This window comes from Megascapheus bottae, chromosome 7 (genome assembly GCF_031878675.1).
Source record: "Megascapheus bottae isolate mThoBot1 chromosome 7, mThoBot2.hap1, whole genome shotgun sequence".
Lineage (NCBI taxonomy): Eukaryota > Metazoa > Chordata > Mammalia > Rodentia > Geomyidae > Megascapheus > Megascapheus bottae.
Genome location: NC_143515.1, coordinates 9,371,626 through 9,388,881, shown reverse-complemented (window position 1 = coordinate 9,388,881; position 17,256 = coordinate 9,371,626). Strand labels below are relative to the sequence as shown.

The window sequence follows — 17,256 nt, the reverse complement described above, 5'->3', positions numbered from 1 at the left end:
GAGCCCTCCGTACTGCGTTAGATTTATACTCTTGACATTCAACACCAAGAAACATGATGCTTTCGGATATGCTCTGCTTCTTTCTGCCCAGGATCTGCACCCTCCCGCCAAGGGATGCTCAGAACTGACTTTCTGGAAGTGAGAAAGAAAAATGATCTGAGAATGAAATACAAATGACACCTCAAGGATTTACTCTGCCCACCAGCTCTGCATTTAGACTCCAGTGCCGGAGCTTCTTGTGAAGGATCCCCAGGGCTCAGTGAGTACATCTGTTTCTTCCTGACTCCTCAGGCTTGGTGATATCACATGGGCACTTCAGGGTTTCAGGGCGTTTTCTCCCCCAGAGCTGGCATTCCTGTTGACCAGCACAGCCCTGGCCAGGCACGAGCCATGGCCATTAGCAGCAGCAGTTCAGAGATGAAATGAAGTCAACCACAGCCCCTCTCCTTTGTCAAGTTTATTTTATTAAAATACATAGGACTGAATATTGGTGGGCACTGAGACGGGAACCACCCCCCAGGCCAAGCCCAAGGGAGACACTTCTGCCATGCAGACATGCGGCCGGCCCGTGTCCCAGCATGGGGGACAGACCCCTCCTGTTGGATATGCAGCCACACGGCCAAGGAGGTGCAAGGGAAAGTGGTGGTGGTCTCGCATGGCCTTGGCCCTCTGCAAGCACGGCAGTCCCGGCAAAAAGGATGGTGAGAGGGAGAGGGGCTCTGAGAGTTTCCCCCACATCCTGACCCATGGAAAACTGGGGCACCCCAGAGCTGGGGAGGGTCCCCTAGTCAGACTGAAGATGGGGTATCAGTGCAGGTCTGAGTGAGGCTCCCGCAGCCCTGGCCATTCTGCCTTTGCTCTGAAGATCCTGCTCTCCCTGGGCTGGCCTTGTACAGATGCCCAGGGACTCCCGGAGCCAGGCCTTGGTGGAGACGGGCTGTGTGATGGAATGTATCATGTGGGAATGTTCCTGGGGAGGCCTGGGTCCGGCCTCCTTCTCAGAAAGGCCAGGGTAGCTGGGAGCAGGCGCTCTCTCCTCCTGTGGGTTCCGTTGACCTTCCATCCAGCTGCAGGCCCCCATTCCCAGGGCAGACTCCAGTCCAGCAGAATCCCTGGGTTTGTGCTTTTGAATGTTGGTGAGCTGGGCTGGAATGGCCTTCAAGACCCCACTGCCCCGAGGTAGAGGCCCCAGAAGCTTCTTCCTCAAGGCCACCGTACTAGGACCCACGCCTCAGCTGGAAGCATCTTGCCTTGGAGAAGTCGAGTTCTTGGTTCCCCTCATGGGCATGGCCTGGCTGCTGGGTGCTTGTGCTTTTGTATGGGTTGGAGTGAGGATGCTTATAGAACCTCAGGACTGGAGCCTGGCCAAGCCACTGTGCCCCTTCCCAAACCCCTCCCAGTATGACCTCCTAGCTGCTAGCCCCTGAGCCACAGACCACCTTCCAAGACCTGGGGAGGACAGCCTGGTGCAGGCCCCAGTTCACCAGTAGGCCTATGGAACAACAGGGGTCTTGGGTCCCAGGCCAGCACTTCTAGGGGGCAAGAGGAGCTGCTTCATGGTGTCTTCCAAATTAGAGCCCCTAATGAGCTTTTCTGAGAGGATAGGTTGGAGGGCAGGGAGTGGCCTGGTTCCCCATGTCGGGGGTGGGGCGGGAAACCCCCACACAAGTGGGGTCTGTGCAGTGCAGCCAGGCCTTGTGGGCTCTTGAGCCCCATCATTTTAGACCACATCCAGCAACTGACCAATGGGTTGTCCACCCCAGAGGCAGCCTCGTTTCACTGGCCTGGGGCAGCTCTGCTCTCCTTTCCTCTACCACCCCTTTGGCCAACCCGGAGGAACTCTGTGTGTGTGTGTGTGTGTGTGTGTGTGTGTGTGTGTGTGTGTGTGTGTGTGTGTGTGTTGGGAGCAAACTGCTCACTTTTTGCAAAATCTATTAGAAAACCGTTTCTATGGAGGCTGTTCCTGACAGGACTGAGGTTGCTTGAGACTGGAGTGGCCATCAGCCACTGCCTGGGTCCCTCTCCCATGCATCCTAGATGACATTCTCAAACAGCTGCATGGAGCTCATGATATTTTCATCCTGGGTGAGAGAGGGAGGAGAGGCCCAGTCAGGCACCTGGTGGCCAGGGAAGGGCGGCCCTCAAGTCTCACTCTCCTTGAGCGGATTTGTCTGGGACTGGGTCTTGCTGGAGGATCGATGTGAGGGTGGAAGAACTGGTCCCCGGGCCTGAGCTGACAAGGCACAGCCTGTCTTCAACCCTGAGGCCTGACCAAAAGCCCACATCTTCTTATGACCAGTCAGGCCACTGAGAGTGGGGCAGGGGGAAGGGAGGACGGGCAGGGAGGCGCAGACCTGAAACAAGGGCCTGCACGCCATGCCAGGGGAGTCTGCCCTCAGAAGGTCACAGGGCTGTTCCTTCTCTGATGAGGAGATGGACTTACAGGAAAATGGAAACACAGCTAAGAAAGTCTTCTGACCCACCTGCCCAGAAGATAGAAAGAAGCCTAGGACCACTACTGGTTTTCCCCTAGGGGCAGGACCAGGCGGGTGTTTGTGGGCTCCCCATCCAGCCTTCTGACGCCACCTACCTTCTGACAGGTCTCCAGAAACTCATCAATGGTCACAACCCCATCCTGGTTCCGGTCCATTTTCTGTAACCCAAACCACACCCAAGCTGAGTGTGCTGTGCAGCCTCTGGGGGTACCCTCCAGGGGCGGCCCTGATCTCAGTCTGAGGATGCTGTGGTGGGTGGGTGATGAACGTGGTCCAGTTCAACTAGCCTTGGATGAGCAAAGCTCCCCTCCCCGTTGCTGCCCCACTGCCGACCTCCCAGTCTGCCCCATTCAGTGCTTTCCTGATGGTCTGTGGGGACTTATACTGCTAGGATTCATTGCTACACTCTCCTGACCCCCCTCCCATCATGTAGAGGCAGCCAGGGCACATGGAACGACCACCAAGACACAAGAGCTGCTGCTCTCGAGCCCCTGGGAAGTGAAGGCCCACAAAGACACAGAGCAAAGACAATCCCTTCACCACTCATCCCCGAGGCCTGTTTCCAGAGGGAAGTAGGAAACAGAGTGGTCTGGAAGAGGGCAGCCCCTGCCCGGGAACCACAAGCCTGGAAGGCTCCACCTGTGGTCCTGAGAGGGAGCTCACTGGGGCAGGGTCTGGGTTTTACCTCACTCCTCAGATTCTCACCCCTAACCAGGGTAAGGCTTCAAGTCACCCCCAGGTGACCCCCAAAGCAAGCGCTCCTTCCTCGGCCGGCATCCCCTCCTCCAGCACTGACCTGGAAAAACCTCTCCACGTGCTCCAGAGGGGCATCTTCTCGTAGGATGGGGTATGTGTGGCGACCCATCATGTCGTAGATGGACTTCACGATGGCCAGCATCTCCTGGGTGGACACACAGAGGGCGGCCTGAGCCAGCTGCACAACACTGCGGCTTGGAGGGCCCAGTGCAGGGGGCCGCCTCCCAGGTCCAGGGCCCCTCCAGGGCCCAGGAGGACCATGGCATCTGGGGAGAGACAAGCTGGCCCAGCAGCATCCCCTGACTCAGATTGTTACTGACCAATCTCCTACATTTATAACCACGGCAGTGATTTCAGATTAAAATAAATCTCTGAGTGTCTGTGGTGAGGGTTGGTTGCATTTCCTTCCTTAGGGGACTACCCTGTTGTGTCTTACGGGAGTAGCCAAACCTGGACCCCCAGCTTTTCTGCTGTCTCTTCCCAGGAGAAGGACAGAGAACTTTGGAACTGGACTAACATGTGTGTGTCAGCGCCCAAGGCCCCCATCCTGTGCCAAGGTGTTTAGGCCCCAGAATCCTGGTTTCTGTGCCCCAAGCTTAAGCAAATAACTGCCAGGGAAGTGATACAGGAGACAGGGGAGACAGAGAGGTGTGGGGGGTATGGTGTGACAGGCAAGCCACTGACCCGCCATCCTGGTACCTCTTTGGTAATGTAGCCATCCTTGTTAATGTCGTAGAGGTTGAAGGCCCACTTGAGCTTCTCATGGACTGTTCCTCGAAGCAAGATGGAGAGCCCAACCACGAAGTCCTACAGTGGAAAGGGATGGTGAAGAGGCACGAGCCAATGCCCGGGTTCCATCTCCAGGTCGCTGTATGATTTCTGCTGCAGCGCACACCTCCACGGGTGCTGTCTCTCCATAGCAGGGTGGCAGGGTGGCAGGCAGCATGAGGATGACATGGCATCACTCCACATTGAGTGTGCACACGTGCACCTGCACATCTGAGTACACAGAACTGCGAGGGAGCTGAGACTGAGCTCGAGTAAAGACAATGAGTCCATGTCTTGGACTCATTGCTATGTTCAGAGAAGAACTGGGGTGCTCTTGAACTCAGGGCCCCGTGTTTCCTAGGCAGGCACCACTGTACCACTCGATCCATGGCCCAGCCCTTTTGGCTTTAGTTTTCCAGATAAGGTCTTGTGCTTTGGTGAGGGCTGGCAATTCCTTCTAACTCTACCTCCAGCTTGTATGCACAAACACGCTCCACATTTGGAGAGCTTTTAAAATACTGTGGTTTACTTTTAGTTCACCAATCACCTGCATGTTGAAGGTATTTAAAACCTTCCAGCGTAATAAAGGTACACGAATGGTGTTCAACTCCTGAGTGTTATCTGTGGGCTGACCTCACCTGTGGGATGTGGCAGATTATATATTGCCCATGGGATAAGATATGACTGCTCAAGTGGTCTCCATGTCAAAATTTTTGTTATAGTAGTTGATGGGAAGCAAGTCTTTCTCCCACCTTCTGGGAGGTTTGAGAGTTAGGCTTTCCCTGCCCCCACAGGGTATGTGGGCTACTTTGAAAGCAAGGGATAACCATGGAATGGCCACCCGCAGAGAGACAGGGCCAAGCCACGGAGGACTCAGTTACCATTGAACTATTAGATTGTTCTGGATATGAGAAAGCAGCCTGTGTCATGAGAGAAAATGGCCAAGGGAGACAGAAAGGAAATTTGGAAGAATAAAAAGTTATTCTAGGAGAGAAAAAAAATAACAGAAATGATTAAATTCAGAGATTAGAAATACTGCATCCCTTGAAACAAAAAAAGGATGCTATTAAAAAAGAGGAACAGGTACTGGAGTTATGGCTCGAGTGGTAGAGCTTCCTACCTAACAAGCACAAGGCCCTGAGTTCAAACTCCATCACATAGCAGTAAAAAAAGAGCAGGTGGGCCTCCCACAAAAGTGGAGACTCTAGAAGGGCCACGGTGAGAACAGGAGTCCCAGGAGAACCACAGAAAAGGCAGGAAAATGTGTCAGAGAAATCATGATTTCTCAACAAAATGGCAAGAGCCCCTCCTACTGCACTATGCACATGGCGTGCTCAGCAGAGACCTGAGAAGGAGCTCAGCACACAGGCAGGGGTGGAGAGTGGCTGCCCTGAAAGAGGAGGAGGCCTGCCCCTGGAGGACGGAGCTCATTGGTAGCCAGGGATACCCCACTGGGCCAGTGACCTGGGAAGCAGCTCCCTGTGGGTGGGGTGGACGTGGTAGAGAAGTGGCCACACTCTCCAGGCAGTTTTCAAATGAGCAGCTCACCAATGCCACCTCTAATCTGGGCACAATGGGTACTGAGAAGGCTCCAACAGTTAAAGGACCGTTTGGAAAGCATGGAGAGCTCAGGAAGGTATCCCTTTAGCCAGAAGGCTTCAGCACTGGCACTCCTATCTCAGCGTCTTACAAAGACCTACATACACTTTGAATGACCATGGAGAGGAGAGGATGACATTGCAGAGTGCTGGCTGTACAAAGGGGTCCTGCCAAATCTACCTGATCGTCTGACTCCCAATCAGTGACATTGTTCCCACAGAGCCCCGAGGCCGATCATCATACTGGGCGCTCAGAAGTCTCTGTGGCCTCAGGAGGGAAGGATGGAGAGTGGGCAAGGAGGGGGGTGCTCATACCCTCCTCGCTGGTGTTTTCCAGCTGCAAGGACATTGGTATTTCAGGTGTTACTGAAAATAAGAGCACAAGCAATGGTCCTTAGAGTCTAGAGGGAGGTGGCTGTGGTCACAGAACAAGGCCGGGACCTCCGGCTGCCGGCGCCCATCCAGTATGTATGTCAGCGTGTGGCAAGCACAGCGTAAAAATAAACCTGGCTGTGTTATCGACGGGTTATTATTACACCCGGCTAGTGCAGCCAGGGCCTTTCTGAGCTGATTGCCCGCTCGGCTGCTTTCCTGTCCGCCGCCCTTGGCCCTGGAAGCTGATCTGGGCACTGATCGATCAGACCTGGCTCCCAGTGAGGTTTTCCTCTCTGAAGAGGTTTCAGCTTCTTGCCTGCATCTATTTTTAGGGTCATGGGCTCCACGGATGGAGCCTCTCTGAACTGATCCCATGTGGCCAGGCCTGGAAGGAGCGCAGGCCTAGGAGAAGTAGTCTGGTGGGGAGTGCTCTGATCTCCTTCCCAACTTTGGGAAGGAGGGGGCTTCATTCAGAACCCAGATAGGATGATGGTCTCAACTGCTCTAGTTCTAATTATGACTTGAAATCCTACTATGCGCAATCCAGATCTCTGGAATAAACTCTGACCCCTTTAAAAGTACACATTTGAAGAGGAGGGAAAAGGGGGCAAATTTACAGCCAGTCACAGATGGTTCAGGCCTGTAATCCTAGCTACTCAGGAGGCTAAAATCTAAGGGTCTTGACTCAAAGCCAGTTTAGGCAATCAAGTCTGGGACTCTTATCTCCAAGTAACCAGGAAAAAACAAAAAACAACCCTCCCCTCAACAGCAACAGCAACAGCAACAGCAACAACTAAGACAACAAAAAACCCTAAAACAAGCTGAAAGTGGAGGTTTGGCTCAAGTGACAGAGTACCAGCCTTGAGCCAGCAAGCTGAGCAAGAGAACAAAGTAGCTCTGAGTTCAAACTAGTGTTAGCACTCCCTCTGCCTGCCTGCCTGTCTAATAAAATACAGACTCACGTTGATCACATTAGTATGCATTCATAGTTCCCTTGGCTGATAGAGCTGGAATGAAACTTCTGGAATAGAAAAGAAGGCTGAGCACATACAGTGAACAAAACCCTGTCCCAGCCAGCCAGCAGCTAAGCAGCCCACCCATTCCCACTGAAAGGTTAGATCATTCCCCATCTCAGCAGCACTGAGGGGTGGCACCAGGGAAAGACAGACCATGCTGCAGACCCCAGGGACTCACCTCGAAGTGGATGGCCCCGTTCCCATCAGCATCAAAGGCATTGAAGAGGAAGTGTGCGTAGGTGGTGGCATCTGAGGGCAGCAAAGGCGAGGCTGGGGTGAGGGGGCTGCCTCCTGAGAAGCCACCTCCCTACCTTGGGCAGCCCCCCTCACTGGGGGGGGTTCCAGCTTCACGCTGGGAAAGAAACCTTCCAGTAGCAGGCTTCCAGAAGCAAGGGTCAGGAGGGGGACAGAGTGGCAGGGGGGGGCCTCTCAGATGCAAGGGGTACAGCAGGGAGGCTGGGCCTTGGACTCACCTCCCTGAGGGAAGAACTGTGAGTAAATGAGTTTGAAGGTGTCTTCATCCACCAGGCCTGTGGGACACTCCTGCAGTGGGAAGCCACCTTCCTCAGTGACCCAGGTCACCACGCTCCTTCCCCCCAGCTCTGCCCGACTCTACAACCTGGCGGCTCCCTGTGCTCTCTGGAGGAACCCCCCAGGCCGAGGGGGCCTCTGGAATCCCCTGATGAGGGTGGACAGGAAGGTGGTGACCTTCGCGTGGGCCTCTCCACCCCCACCCAGAATGGCTTTTGCAGAAACTGTGAGGCCTCTAGGGTCCTCACTATGCTCTGGAGAAGTTTCTAGAAGACTCCCTGCCTGCCGCATGATCCTTCCTGTTGGGAGTCGGGCGGGGCTGGCTCTCCAGGGCCTCTCCTGGAGATGGGGAAAACACTCACATTCTTGAAGCCTCGGTAGAGAGACTGGAGCTCCTTCTTGGTGAACTTGGTCTGTGCCTGCAGCTGGTCTAGGCCCTCTGGCTGGTGGCGCACGGTGGACAGTTCCAGCTCACTGTCACTGCTGTCTGGAGGGAGACACAGAGGGATGTGTGGCTGAGTGCCAGGACACGGGATGAAGTTGGGGTGGGGGAACTCTTCTTGCATAGCCTCCATGGATAGCCACCAGGATGTGCGGGGCACAGATGACTGGCTGGCATGCTCAGGAGCCGCTGCTCACGGTTGCTCTACTTGTCTCCTCCCCTCTCTCTGAGTGGGCCATCCCATCAGTCACCAAAGGGGATGCGAGAAGGAGCTGATCTTGTTCTAGAGAGACACTGAATAAGAAAAGGTAGGAGGAGAAAGACAACAGAACAGGTAGAGCGACCCTAAAGCTTCCAGGCTCCATTGTTACTCGGCCTCCTCCCTGCGGCCCTTCCAGAGTGGCTTGTTTCGCACACAGCGAGCCACATCTGCACAGCCCCATCTGGTGCAGGAGTATATTGCATTCAGGTAGGTTAGACTTCCAGAGCCCTAGGCAGGGCCCAGACCTTTCTAAGAACAACACACACAAATGAGCTATAGCTATCTTTGGAGCAAGGTAGGATTTCAGGTGTTTTTTCCTGCTTAGGATTTAAATTTTATTTTTCTCAAGATTAGACCTCTACCACTTGAGCCACAGCACCACTCTGGCTTTTTCTATGTATGTGGTATTGAAGAATCGAACCAGGGTATTCATGCATGCTGGGCAAGCACTCTACCACTAGCCAAACTCCCAGTCCCTTTCTTTAATGTTTTTGGTTTCCTTTGGGAGGGCAAAATAAAGTGGTGGAGAGGGGAGCATGAGTGCCTACCCTTTGGTGGGAGCAGCATTCTCTCTCTCTTTCTCTCCATTGTGCCAATACTAGGGATTGAACTCGGACTGGGCAGTGAGTGTCCTTTAGCTTTCATGACTCAAAGATGGTGCTCTACTACTTGAGCCACAGATCCACTCCCAGCTTTGTGTTAATTGATTTGTCTGTCTGAGCTGGCTTCAAACTTCAACGATCAGATCTCAGCCTCCTATGTGGGTGTGAGCCACTGGCACCTGGCAGCGTGCTTCTGTTGGAGACTGCTGCTCCTTCTGGTGTGGGATGCACAAGCCTCAGTACAGTGCCACCAGCCAGTGACGATTACCTGCACACGCATGCCCAGTTTTGCCTCTCCCTCTGCAGGGAGAGGATCTTAACGGCATTGTGCCTTTGTGTTCCTCTCCTAAGAATATCCTCCTTTGGTCTCCCTATGTGTGAATACCAGGCGGCAAAGTTTACAAGATTCCATCTCTAAGTGACCAGCAAAAAGCCTACCTGGGGACATGACTGAAGTGGTAGAGCTCCAGTTGTGAGCAAGAAAGTCAAATGGTAGCTGGAGGCACTGATTTGCCCCAATATTGGCAAAACCAAAATTGAGGGAGGGGGAGAGAGAAGGAGGGGAGGCACATGGCTCCTGAGATGTGTCCCACTGAGATGTGGGCCACTTCTGTGGCCCAGTCCCTTCATCACACAGATGTACTGTTAAATCCCGCAGTCCCTTAGTCAAATGAAGGATGGGTAAGCCCCATAAGCCAGCAGTTCTACTCTGGGTAATTTCTGCACACAGTCTTCTCCAGCTAAGGGACTCTGTATGCTCACAGCATACAGTACGTTAGGTATAGGGAGCTGGAGGCAACTCACAGTAAAATAGGCAGGAAAAATACAAATGAAGTTCACCACAGAGAACCATATAGTGGAATTAGATGTGAGACACAGATCAGTGTCAAACACCAGGGGCAGACCTTCCAGACGCATGAATAAACAAAATTGAGTTATATGCTATTTACGCAGTATATCTCCTTATCCAGTGCCAGTGGGTCACACATCCTAGCTACTCAGGAGGCTGAGATCTGAGGATCATGGTCAAAGCCAGCCCAGACAGGAAAGTCTGTGAGACTCTTATCCCCAATTAGCAAGCAAAAAGTCAGAAGTGGCACTGTGGCTTAGGTGCCATAGAGCTAGCCTTGAGTTAAAAAGCCAAATGAGAACATAAGGTCCTGAGTTCAAGCCTCAGTACTGGCTTGTATACCATGTATAATGCCTGAAGCAAAAAAAAAAAAAAAGAACTAAAAGGAGAATCTGAGAAATCACAACCATAATTGGAGAGTTTAATGTTCTTTTTCAATAAATGGCACAAGTAAAGATATAAAAGATTTAGAAACCACTACAAACCAATTTGATCTAATTAATATTTATAGAACATTATATAACAACTGTAGAATACACTTCTTTTTTCTAAAGCACATTCTGTGGTTACAAAGATGTCAGACGCTGGGACACAAAACAGACTGATCACAAGGATAAGAAGTTAAAATTTAAAACAAGAATTTGAATAGTTAGAAAACCCCCAAATATCTGGAAACTTAAATAATATACTCCTAATAATCTATATGTCAGGCAAGAAAAATTGATAAAGTGAATTTTAATTGAGTGACAGTGAAAGTGCAGCTTATCTGAATTTCCTGGATGATGGAACTATATAGCTTTAAATTCCTTTATTAAAAAAGAAAATAGAGGGCTGGGAATGTGGCCTAGCATGCATGAAGCCCTGGGTTCAATTCCTCAGAACCACATACACAGAAAAAGCCAGAAGTGGACCAGCAAAAAAGAAAAGAAAAGAAAGTAGACAGTCTAGGAATGTCATGTGCCTGTATAGGTTTGATTTCCTGGTATTACATAAAAAAATAAAATAAAGAAATGAAAGTTAAAAAAAAGAAAATAGATGTAAAACCAATGATACAAACTTTAGATCTAAGCTTTTTAGAATCTAGAAAAGAGCAAAGCATCTTCAGTTCAATGTAAGTAGAAGAAAGCTAGGTGTGATAGTCCATGCCTATAATCTGGTCATTTGTGAGGAGGGAGGTTTGAGGCCAGCCATTCCCAATCAACAGCTGAGTACGGTGAGTGATTAGTGCCTGTCAGCTCAGCTATGTGGGAATCTGAGGTTGGGAGTATCGAGGTTCTAGACCATCTTGGGCACAAAGATGTGTGTGTTTCATGACAGTGTGTTTCCATTGTGGCTCATTTCTGTCATCACAGTGATGACACAGAGCCTGGATTGTGTCCCTGCCAGTGCACGAAGTGAGACCCTACCCTAAAAAATAACGAGTGCGTAAAAAGGCTAGAGGCACAGTTATAGTAGAGCCCCGGGCTGGAAAACATGAGGCCATGACTACCAAAAACAAAACGGTAAGTAATAGAAGTAGTCAAAATAAGAGTATGGTTTAATGAGAAAGAAACAGATAGAAAAAACAATGATGTTATTAAGGAATTAAGTAGATAAACTATAGACTCAGAAAGCAGTCCAGTACAAGTGTCTGACAAAACACTCATCTCAGAATATGTAAAGAACTTCTACAAATCAAGAGGAAGACCAATAACTAAGGATAGCAGATATATGTTCACAAAAGACTTATACAATCTATTCCTAGTAGCTTACATTAGGTACAGTGGCATACATCTATAAACCTGACTACTCAGGAGGCAGAGATAGGAAGATCATGGTTTAGAATCCATCTATGCAAGCTAGCAGAAGATGCTGCTTGAAAAACAAATTAGGGCCAGGAGTGTAGCCTAGTGGTAGAGTACTCGCCTAGCATGCCTGAAGCCCTGAGTTCAATTTCTCGGTATCACATACACAGAAAAAGCTGGAAGTGGTGCTGTGGCTCAAGTGGCAGAGAGCTAGCCTTGAGAAAAAGTGTCCCTGGACAGTGTTCAGGCCCTGAGTTCAAGTCCCAGAATTGGCAAAAAAAAAAAAAGAGAGAAACAAACTAAAATATAAAAAAGACTGGGAGTATGGCTCAAGTGGTAAAGCACTTGCTTAGCAAGCAGAAGATCTTAAGACTAACCCCCAACTCTAAGAATTTTCACAGTAGGTCTATTTTGTTTTCTTCTGTTACTAGCCCATGAATTCAGAGCCTCATGGTTCTGCTTAGCTTACTTGCTTAGCTGCTTGCTTACTTGCTGTACTACATGATCCATGTCTCTAGCCCAGCTTTTTGCTAGCTAATTGGCAATACAGTACCACACACTTTTCTGCTCAGGCTTGCTTTGATCCTCTAGATCTTTGTCTCCTGAGTAGTTAGGGTTCTGGATGAGAACTACTGGTATCCAACTCCAGTTATAGCTTTATTCTTAACCCCAAACTGAAAACCAGGCACCAGTGGTAATCCTAGCTACTCCAGAGGCTGAGATCCAATGATGAGGTTCGAAGCCAACCTCAGCAAGAAAGTCAAGTCTGTGAGACTTTTTAATCTCCAAATAACTACCAAAAGTCTGGAAATGGAGGTATGGCTCAAGTTGTAGAGAACCAGCCGTGAGCAAAAAAGCTAAGGGGCAATGCCTAGGCCTCTGAGTTCAAGCCCTACTACAGCTTGCACACGTGTGCTTGTGCAAACACACACACACACACACACACACACACACACACACCTTCTAAACCATTATCAAAATATCAACACAAGAGGCTGGGAGTTTGGCCTAGTGATAGCGTGCTTGCCTAGCATTCATGACTTGGGTTTGATTCTTTGGCCACAAGTGGTGCTGTGGCTCAGGTGGTAGAGCTCTAGCCTTGAGAAAGCCTAAGGACAGTGCTCAGGGCCTGGGTTCAAGCCCCAGAACTGGGAAAAAAAATATCAACAGAAGAATGGAAATGTGACACATTTATTATAATGGATATTCTGCATTTTAAAAAGAACTGCTGACGTATGCAACAACAGGTGTACATCTCTAAAGTTATGTTAAGCAAAAAGGCCAGATGTGAGAGAGTTTACACTGTACGATTTCATTTATACAATGTTTTGGAACAGGCGCTGCTACTAATGGCATCCTGACAGAAAACAGCATAACAAGTGATAGTTACCAGGGTGCATTCAAATGTCAAAACTCACTGAACCCTGAACACTTGTGGATTTTGTGGTATGTAAATTAGGCCTCTGTCAATAGAAAGAAATGTGTTGATGGCACTTCTGCTTTCCATCACGATGAGGCAGTGAGCAGAAAACACTGTGAACAACTTTCAAATGATAAAGAGTATGTGAGGCAAGAGTCTTTGGTTTTGAAGTAGGCAGCACAGAACGAGAATCTGGAGAGCCAGGAAACTGAGGCGTGTGCCACTGTCACCCTCCATCTTTTCCACTCCGCTGCCTGGGAGGTGACACCCGATCCGGGCAGCAGCAGTCTTTCTCAGTGACAAGGATGATGTGAGGTTGGGGTTATGGAGACAGGTGGAGTTTCAGAGTAGGCTTCTGAAGAGAAACAGAGGGGTGGCCCCAGGATTCTGTGTGGGGTATCTCTTGGGGGGCCTTGCCCAGTGTCTGAGCTATATAAGTTTAAAATGAGAATGTCTAAGGCCAGGTGTTGGTGCAGTCTTACACCTGTAATCCTACTCAGAGGTCATGGATCAAAGCCTGCTGGGGCAGCAAAGTCTTTGAGACTCTTATCTCCCATTAACCACCAGAAAGACCATTAATGGCACTGTGGCTCGAGTGCTAGAGCACTAACCTTGAGCACAAAGGTTCAGGGACAACTCCCAGGCCCTGAGTTCAAGCTCCAGAACGGCATGACAGGAAGAGAAAAGAAGAGAAAGAATTGAGAGGGGAGAGGAGAGAGGGCAGAGAAAGAGAGGAGAAAGAAGAGAGGAGAGAGGAGGAGAGAAGAAACAGAGAGAATGTCAGAGGGCCTGAAAACAGTTGTGGGAAGGTAGGGAGATGGTATGAGGTACGGGAACAAAGACCTGAAAGGGTACATCAGAACTCCTAGAGGGGTGGAAAAATTTGGCCACAAGCTCAGGCAGAATGGATACTGCCTGATATTTCCAAATGCTCATATTGTAGAATAAGGAGCTTGCCTTGAATGAGGGTTTGCTTTAGGCCTAAGTAAACACAGATCTACTCTAACCAAGTCTGAAATAGGCTATGAAGAGCGTGTGGATGTGCCAGTGATTAACTGTCTGACAAACTATAATTCAACATCATTTATATCAAGACAATATAATCCAGATTCCCAAAATCACTTAACCTGTCCAATGTAGAATGAAAAATTAAAAGACACGAGAAGCAGGAAAATATGACCACAGTAAGGAAATAAAGGAGTGATCAGAATTATTAGTTCTTATTATTCAAATTACTACTAGAATTATTAAAGAGTTCTAAAATATGAACAACATGTTGAAAGAAAGGAGCAACAGGTGAGAATCTCAGGCGAAAAAGAAATCCATTTAAAAAAAGAAGCACCAAATAGAACTAATTCTCCTTTCTCCTTCTCATTTGCCCTCCTTATACCTTTCTTCCTCGCCTTCCCCTCCCCTTCTTGAGTTTTTCAGTCCTGGGGCTTAAACTCAGGGCCTGGGGACTATGTCTGAGCTTTGTGCTCAAGGCTGGTGATCTATCAGTTAAGACACACCTCCGTTTTTGGTTGTTGTTGGTTAAGAGTTTCTTGCTGGGCTGACTCAAACAGAGATCCACAGATTTAAGCCTCCCGATTACAGTCGTGAGCCACTGATGCCCAATTCCTCCTTCTATTAAGATAAAAGAAATCTCAAAAGGCCAGACATCATGGATGTGGAAGTTAGAACTAAAATGCATAGTCATGGATATTTATACATATTTATACATATATCTATACATGGATATTCATACATACTTATACATCAAGAAAGTTATACATACGTACAACAGAGACTGTAGGGGGATGAGAGAATGGAGAGAGGGAAAAAGGAAAGAATAGAGGGTGACTAATTTCAAAGTGCAGTACAATTGTGTGAAAACACAACCAGAAACCTCAACTAAAACTGTCAATCAATACAGGGATTAAGGGAGAACTCAACAGGGTGTTATTCTGAGCAAAATATAATACATGTCTGAAATACTACAGTGAAACCTTTTGGCCCAATAAGTGCCCACTTGGCAAAATTCAATATCTATCTTGAAAAAAACAAATTTCAAACTGCAAAAAAATCTAGTCATTCTCAAACTTCATGGTGAGTGACTGAATGTTTTCCTTCCCAGATTAGAAAAGAGGTAAGGATATCTGTTCACTTCCCTCTCTCCTATTCCACGACATGGAGAGTTCCAGATAGTGCAATGAGTAGAAAGAAAAAATCACTTTGGGAGGAAAAAAAAAAGTTGTAAAGAAACTCAATGCAAAAAGATGTGCAAAACCCAAACCAGCACAGGGAGCAATGCAGTTCTTTTCTGGGGCATCAGGGTCTGAGCTCTGTATGTGTGTAAGCTCTGCAAGCAGGGGCACTACAAAATAGGATCTCATTTTTACCTCTGGAGCCAGTTACAATTGAGATCACTATTTCTTTGCACCAGGCATTCCTCAGTCTGCTAAGTAAAAGTGGATGGGTACTTTTGGCCCGCAAAGCACATTATTCTGGTATTGGTGTAAGTGTTCATTTCTTTCATTTCTTTGTAGAATAAAGGGATGTATCTGAGACTAGAAATCATGAAATAACTGATGGACTAAAGAGGTCCTTAATATAAATGATGTTTAAGTTCCCAAGTTAATATTTGCTGAGTGGCCCAAATGAAGTAAGCAGAATGACCTCTGTCTTCCAAAAAAGATGAAAGAGAAAGGAAAAGGAGGAAGAAATGAAAGCAGGAGACAGAAGGGAAGAAAAGAGGCTGAGAGAAAGAGAGGGAGAAAGAGAAGGAAGAAGGGAAAAAGCAACAAAGGGAGGAAAAAAGAAATATAGGAGAAGTGGCACTGTGGCTCAAGGGGCAGGGCAGTAGCCTTGAGCTGAAGAGCTCAGGGACAGTGCCCAGGTCCAGAGTTCAAGTCCTACAACTGACAAAAAAAATTCAACTTTAAGCTGGGCAATGGTGGCTCACGCCTATAATCCTAGCTACTCAGAGAGTTGAGATCTGAGGATCGTGGTTCAAAGCCAGCCTGGGCAATAAAGTCCATGAGACTCTTATCTCCAGTTAACCACCAGAAAACCAGAAGTGGTGCTGTGGCTCAAGCTACGACTGGGTGCAGGAAGTATTAGTGGACAGTGTGCATGCAGAATGCCTGACGCCAGCATAAAACTGCTGGTTGGGGGTGTGGGGGGGAGGGTAATAGGTACCAAGACATGTGAAAGGGTATCAATGTATGTGAATTAATGCACCTTCTATCTGGCAAATATCATGTAACCCTTTTACTAATTACAATAAAAAAATAAAAATAAAACTGCTGGTTGTATGATCGTTTATCTTGTATCTGAGTAAAGACACAAGATTTCGAATATTTGGCTTTCTGCAGTAAACCTATACTTCCTGATATCCTGTTAACTGTGCCCTTTGGTCTGTAACCAAAACCACCCCAGAAAACCTGTACTCTGACTCCTTAAAAGTGGAGAGTGGTTAAAGTGCTTGCCTAGCATGCATGAAGACCCGGGTTCGATTCCTTGGAACCACATACATAGAAAAAAGCCAGAAGTGGTGCTGAGGCTCAAGTGGTAGAGCTCTAGCCTTGAGAAAGTCCAAGGACAGTGCTCAGGCCCTGAGCTCAAGCCCAGGACTGGCACAAAAAAAAAAAAAAAAAAAAAAAAAAAAGGAGGATGTAGGGGCCAGGAATTTGGCCTAGTGGTAGAGTGCTTGCCTTGCATGCATGAAGACCCGGGTTCGATTCCTTGGAACCACATACATAGAAAAAAGCCAGAAGTGGTGCTGAGGCTCAAGTGGTAGAGCTCTAGCCTTGAGAAAGTCCAAGGACAGTGCTCAGGCCCTGAGCTCAAGCCCAGGACTGGCAAAAAAAAAAAAAAAGTGGAGGATGTACCGGACATAACAAATTAAACAGGACTCTAGTGAGAGCTAAGGAGGATGCTCTTAGGAGAGGAACACAAAGGCACAATACCTTTGTGCCTCGGATCAAATGGAAACAGGAGGTTTGATCTTTGTCGCTGTTTTGTTTTGTTTTTGTTTTTTACCTTGTTTGTAACACAAGGGGGGACAAAAGGTGAACAAATGCAGCAGGGATACTCACTAGACAGTATGTTGAAAATGAACTTGTGGTTAGGGAGGGAGGGAAAAACTGGGAGAGAGCAAGGGAAGGGAAGGGGTGTATTCACTGCCTGACTTACGTAACTAGAACCCCTGTGTACATCACTTTACAGTAACAATTAAAGAAATAAAATGAAAATTTTAAAAAGTGGAGGACAAAGGAGGTTCTGCAGTTGAATCATGCCTGCCAATTAGATGCATTCCTTGCTTCCTACAGGGATATTAAAAAAATCTAAATATTGAATATAATTTCATGGATAA

The 17,256-nt window shown here is 48.3% G+C and overlaps 1 protein-coding gene across 3 annotated transcripts in view; it reads right to left on the bottom strand.

Annotated features, from left to right (window-relative positions):
• Positions 1-711: 711 nt before the first annotated feature.
• Kcnip3 (potassium voltage-gated channel interacting protein 3) overlaps positions 712-17,256 on the bottom strand; it is a 71,431-nt gene continuing 54,886 nt past the window's right edge. For 2 of the 3 annotated variants that reach the window (XM_090336400.1, XM_090336401.1), the window contains 7 exons: positions 7,902-8,026; positions 7,482-7,551; positions 7,187-7,257; positions 3,951-4,058; positions 3,292-3,396; positions 2,591-2,653; positions 712-2,081 (listed from right to left, as the gene is read on the bottom strand). In XM_090336400.1, the coding sequence (XP_090192526.1) occupies positions 2,034-2,081; positions 2,591-2,653; positions 3,292-3,396; positions 3,951-4,058; positions 7,187-7,257; positions 7,482-7,551; positions 7,902-8,026 (590 nt within the window). In that variant the 3' untranslated portion in view covers positions 712-2,033. The remainder of the gene's footprint in view (positions 2,082-2,590; positions 2,654-3,291; positions 3,397-3,950; positions 4,059-7,186; positions 7,258-7,481; positions 7,552-7,901; positions 8,027-17,256) is intronic. The other variant, XM_090336399.1, reaches the window with a different exon arrangement.